We start from the raw sequence: 6000 nt of genomic DNA, 5'->3' as shown, positions 1-6000 counted from the left end.
AAAAGAAAATGCTATGTTGTTTGAAAGTGAATTTTAGTTGCCCATTCTGTTTGCAAGCATCCCCTTCAGTGTGATTCCTCCCACACCAGTTGTCTCATCTTTCTCAGAGGAACAAAAATGTATAAATAGACTCTGACCCCTTTTATTGTAGAGTGTAGCAAAGAAATGGGAAAATTAGGGAAAATAACTGTAACCTAATAAAAATTCAGAGGCACCTCAAAACATCAATGAACATTTCATTATTACAGATGCAGAAAGTGCTAACTTTTAACATAACTACACATTTCTTTTGGGGCTTGCAAAACATAAAAATTACATTCTATCAGTAGTTTGACAATTTCTTCATACTACACCTATTGTAATTTATGCTGTTAAGAATGAACACAAACCATTTTGGCGATATTTTCTGATAGGTGCTGGTTAAAGGAAGATGGAAAAATACATGAATACAGAACAAGGAATCACAAAACCTGGGCCAGGCTTTTTTGCTGCACTGCTTTTTTCATAACCAGAGTCTTTGATTTCCATGACTCAGTCTTCTCATCTGTAAAATGAGGATAACATCTGAATGTCTCTCAGCAAAATGGTGAAATTTGATTTCAGCATGTGTATAAATGACATGGAGATTGCTAAGTGGCAAGGTGTTATTACCATATATTATAAACACAAACCTAGGAAATTTGGCATTGAATGTGTAGGGGTTTTTTCCCCTTTAGATGCCCTTTTGTTTTAAATACTACTGCTAATAATTGACATTCTATTAACACTGGGAGGAAACAACAGACAAAGGATTTTCTGCACACACATAGAACAAAAATAACTAAAAAAAAAGAAACAAAGAGCAGGGTAGGTCTGTGGTCTGAATATTCAAGCTAAAATGGAGCCCTGCTTGGAATATTTAAAAGGTTCCCTTTTTGTTCTCTGGAAATACTACCTGATCTTACTGCTACTTTTCCTGCACTCAGCACATTTATGGGATAATTTTTTGGCCCACTGGCAGGCAAGCATTCTGTTCATGGTTGCAAAGGGACTTTCCTGCACAAGGCCCAAAGAGCCTGTCCTTTAGTATGGCCATGGATGCTGCTTCACCTTCACTCTGAGAAGAGTGTAAATGCAGAGGCAAAATGAGATTATTCCCAAATTTATTGATAACCAGCCAGAGCAGCATCTCTCCTTGAGAACTCTCCAACAGAAGGCAATTCATCATGGTTAATAACACTTTAGTTTAGGCTGGAAGGGACCTTAAAGACCATCCAGTTCCAAGTCCCTTGCAGTGATGGGATGACATTTGCATTGTCAAATGTGTTGTGGGGACACAAATGACTCCTGGCCCGTGAGGTATCAGGAGTTGTCCCATGGCCACCCAGCCTGGAGCAGCAGCAGTGCCAGGCTCCCCTCAGCCCCGGCCTCGTGGGGTGCGACGGCTCCCGTGGGGTGGCCGATCCTATCGGCCCCTTTGCCAGATGTTCATAGAATATTCAAAGTATTCAACCCCTAAACCACCAAACCAAAGGTGTATTTAAGAGGTTTCTGGATCTGGCACTGGGTGATGTGGTTTTGGGGTTGCATGGCAGCGCTGAGTGTTGCTGGACTCGATGATCTTTAAGGTCTCTTCCAGCCCTGACGGTTCTGTGATCCTAAACCGCATCACTGAGCGCCGGATCCAGACACCCCTAAACACCTCCCGGGATGGTAATCGCACCTCCTCCCTGAGCAGCCTATTCCGATACCTGCCCACCCCAACGATGCCTTTTTTTTTTTCTAGTATCAAATCTGAATCTGCTGTGGCAGTTTACAGGTCCTCTCCCTGCAGACGAGCCCGGCCCCACCGCACCGCACCCTGTCAGGAGTGATGAGGCCCCGCTGAGCTCCCCACGGGACTCGCTCCCAGCCCCTGCAGGAGCCCGCTGTCCGTGCGGCAGCGCGGCCCGGCGGTGGCGGCAGGGCGGGAGCGGGCGGAGCCTGCGCACTGCGCCCCGCGCCCCGCGGCCCGCCCGCCACTCCCGCGGCCCGGCGCTGAAGATGGCGGAGGGCGGTGCGGCGCCCCCGTCCTGCGCTTCCTCCTCCTCCTCCTCCTTGAAGGGGCTGCGGGAGCAGATGGGTGAGAGCGGGCAGGGAGGGGTAGCACGGGGGGTGTGTGTGGCGGGGGGGGGGGTCCGGCGGACCAAGGGCGCGGCTGGCGCCGGCTGCCCCCCCCACTCCCGGCCGTCCCGCTGAACGTCCGGCCCCGTCCCGGGGCGGGGAAGGGGCACCGCGAGTGGAGGCCGCCGGGGCTGCCCGGCCCAGCCCCGCTCCCCGGCCGGTCCCTGCTTTTCCCGCAGCTCCGGGCGAGGGTTGCTGCCTCGGGAGCTCCCGCAGCTCGTGGGCAGCGGCAGAGGCGGCTGCGGGAGGATGCGTTACACGAGCCGCCCGTTTTTCACCGGTTCTCCGACTTGTCGGTGTCTGGGCTTGCTCCAGCGCTGTGTTGGGTCCCGAGTACAGAAGGGAGACACAGCCCTTGGTACTGATTTCTAATCCAAGGTTTAATAATGCCCTAGTTTATTTTTTACTTTTTTAACTGCTGTTATAAGAGGGCTAAAGAAACTCTGATTTGGTTTGGTCTTTGGTTGTGTTTATGTGCCTATTTTTATTTAAGGTCCTTAATATACTCTGCAGCGAGTATTGTGCATGCACTATAAGTGTTTGCAGCAGAATTTCATGTGCATCTCCACGAGAAAGCTTTGTGGGTGAGCCATTAGAAAAGATAAACATTTTCTTATCCCAATCACAAAAAAAAAAAAAGTAAAGAAACTTGTGGTTTGATCTAAGCTAACTAATTAGGACTAGGTGCAGCAACTACTCTTGAGAGCCTCTTTCATGATGGTTTTCAGTGTATCTGTGTAATTACATAAAGAAGAGTCCTGAATGCACAACTCTCACCTGGCATTCTTCAGTGTGTTGAGTGCTGGAAACACTATTTAATTACCTCTTGTTTCTGTTTCAAAACTAAGACAGTTTAGTGCTCCAGAAGGGTAAAGATCTGCCAAAAGATAGCACTTCTCACCTGCACAAGCTATGCCTGTTTGAACCTTATTCTTCCTGCTAGAACTGCTGAATTTTATTTTGCATATTGGATGCACTTTCATGGTGGCTGCTAAGTTTTTCTAAGGATGGGTGCCCATATTTGCTGACAGTTGTCATGACCTAGATTTAGTCCCAAAACCAGAGAGGAAATGCTCCTTGGGCCAGGCAGCTCCATCTCCCTTCAGATATGCACACGCTGTAATATGCACATCATGTTGCAAAAACAACCCCCCCTCACTCGATCCTGGAAAGGCTAGACCTTGAATTTTTTTTCCCTGGGGGGGGTAGAAGTCACTGAACCAGAATCTGAACTTTAGTGTACATAGAATGCATTTGTGGCAGTTATGTGCTCAAAGATAAACTCAGTGCTAATGTGCAGTGAATCAATGCTGTCTGTGAGCTCACAGGCCACTCTGCAGCTCTGCTCCTGACTTGTAGTCAGTAGCACTCCCTGGAGAGAGCAAATAATGTTTAGAAATCATCCTTGCAATCCAGTGGTTGACAGTGGAATTTGCAGGATAATTTGCCACACTGTTTGCTGCTCTTTGGAGAAGTTGTGAGCAGCAACCAAGTCTGATATCGCAGCTGTTTGGAGAAGATACAGAAAAAAAAAAAAAGACTTGAAGGAACCTTGACGTTCAGTCCCACGCTGCCCTTCAGCATGTTTGGGGAGGGATATGACTTCCTGCTTCTCTGAGCTCAGTTGGCTGTGTGGGGGGACTCCTCAGTTCCAAAATACCTGCTCACTAGAAAGCTTGCACCCAGTTTCTGCTGCTCTGTGGGCAGTTGTGTACTTTGCTGTCTTAATCAATCTGGAGAATGAACAGCTTTGCAAAATAAATACAGTGTTGTATGCCTTCAGTAGTTTGTCAGTGAACTTCTGTCTGGGAATCTCACATTTAAAGATAATAAATAAAGAGCATCTTGCTGAGAAAGCACAGCTCTTTCTGGCAGCTTGGCTAAGAGGTGTGTATACATAATGTTTGTATGGTCACCTTCTGCATAGGTACCTTTGTGGGTCCTTATTAAAGGACACCTCTGGGTTCTTGTTCTGTTCACTTTTCTCTGTGACCAGCCTCTTGATACTGCTTTTCTCTGTGATTTTTCTCTGTAATTGGTAGTTGTTAATTTTTAGGCCTTACACACATGGATTCCCATGGTGTCACTTGTAACTAACTTCCAATTTAATGTGTTTGACAAGAAAAATATTCTATTAAATTCAGTCTAGTGTTGAAGTAAGGAAAAGGTGTTTCTCCTTCTTTGAGTATCAACTGTAATTAAGATTCTGCAGCCAGCTCATGCCTGCAGTGCCAGTTCTACAGTTCCTTTGTAATAATTTTCTGTCCTGACACACTTGTCCAGCCTTATTTCCTTTATGTGGATGACAAAAAGCAGAATTTGCTACGACAGCTAGAAGGCAGTTAAAGTACAACTAGAATGCAGTTAAGGTTTCTGAATATCACTTAACATTAGAAATGAATTTCAGTTTTACACTGAACCAGCAGTGCATAGATGGCAGTTGCTTACCCCATTTTTGTTATCCATGCTTGCTGCTGTCATCCCTCAGGGATGAAGAGGAATTTTTGATCCTATTCTAATGCCATAAGTACTGCTGAGCTTGTTAAGATGTGAGAAGAGGAGAATAGTCGGGTACTTGTGGTTTATCCAGTAAGTGAGGTTTTCCTTGAGTGGTGTGGGTAATCAGAGGAAAAATACCTGTAATTTAAACTTCTGTAGCCTACATTTATTGTCTTTATTTTCACTGGAATGCTGAAAACTCTTATCTTTTGTAGTGTGGGTGGTAGAGAATGTTGGGGGTTTTTTTACCAGAGCTTGGTAAGCCTGTGCTGTTGCCAGAATTTCCACTCCTGTATTGAATAGCTGTTGCAAAGGTTGTCCAAAACAGTGTATTTAAGTGCTGTTCATATATATCTTTTCCTTTCCAAGATTTGCATAATCTTTTGGGAAACCTGTCTCAGATTTGGGGGGAAAAAAAATAAAGTGCCTTTTCTACAAATCTAGCTGCAGGCATAAATCCCATGACCTGCAGGCCCTGGTTTGATTGGCAGTTTTCTAGTAAAACAACAGCTTTATTCCATGTAATCAGTTTTTTCTCCCTATGTAAGTGACACTGTCTGACTGTCCATCTTGCCCAGACGACAGTTCTTAGCAACAGCTTTACCAAGTGCATGTACACAGAACTGGCATGAAAAGAAAGCTGGATGGATAACTAACAGTGCAACTTCATTGCTCAAACAAGTAGTCAGGGACATGCACAGATTTACCTGGTCTCTAGGTAACAGTTATAAAACATAACTTAAGGATATAAGGTTGTACCAACACCTGTAGGAGTACCAGAGAACTCCTGATCCCACAGCAGAAGATAGTCAGAGCTGTCTAGAAGAAATTACTTGGGATCCAGAAGCATCTGTCAGTCAGACAGTTGTTGAATTGACCTGTGTATCAGAGCTGCTTGCTGGAAGAGAGAATTTACTTAAAAATTTGGATCCTTGAAAGCCTTTGGGATTTGCAGTGTCGGTAGAGGTGGGCTTCAGATCTTGCCCGGGAAGCAGCAAGACCAGGAAACCATTTCTTTGCCAGATTTCTCACAATGTGGGAGTGCTACATGAAAAGCATCTTGAGCATTCAGTTGTTATCCTACTTGGTGATGTTTGAATGAGTGACTGGTACAGGTTCCATCTGCACAGCAAAGGCAGCCCGTGACTGGCTGATGGTCACTGGGGCTGGCTTCAATTTCTTGTTTTATCAAACTCCTCAGAACTTCGGAGAAAGTTTTAAGGGTTGTTTTTATGTTTCATCTTTTTTTCCCTGCATAAAATTAGTAAGACTGCTCTGCAGAGTGCCAAGGGGATAAATGCAAAGAACTGCACAGAAATTGGATTTCACATAGATCTCAGTGGTGAGAGAACATTCCTA

The 6000-nt window shown here is 45.3% G+C and overlaps 1 protein-coding gene across 1 annotated transcript in view; it reads left to right on the top strand.

The window, feature by feature from the left end:
- Positions 1-1993: 1993 nt before the first annotated feature.
- Positions 1994-6000, top strand: part of MAP7D3 (MAP7 domain containing 3) — a 44061-nt gene continuing 40054 nt past the window's right edge. Inside the window, exon 1 of the mRNA XM_056491752.1 lies at positions 1994-2101. Within this exon, the coding sequence (XP_056347727.1) occupies positions 2023-2101 (79 nt within the window). The 5' untranslated portion in view covers positions 1994-2022. The remainder of the gene's footprint in view (positions 2102-6000) is intronic.

The sequence above is a fragment of the Oenanthe melanoleuca genome, chromosome 4A (assembly GCF_029582105.1).
Source record: "Oenanthe melanoleuca isolate GR-GAL-2019-014 chromosome 4A, OMel1.0, whole genome shotgun sequence".
Lineage (NCBI taxonomy): Eukaryota > Metazoa > Chordata > Aves > Passeriformes > Muscicapidae > Oenanthe > Oenanthe melanoleuca.
The sequence above is the reverse complement of the archived record's forward strand: the minus strand, read 5'-3'. Positions and strand labels throughout refer to the sequence as shown.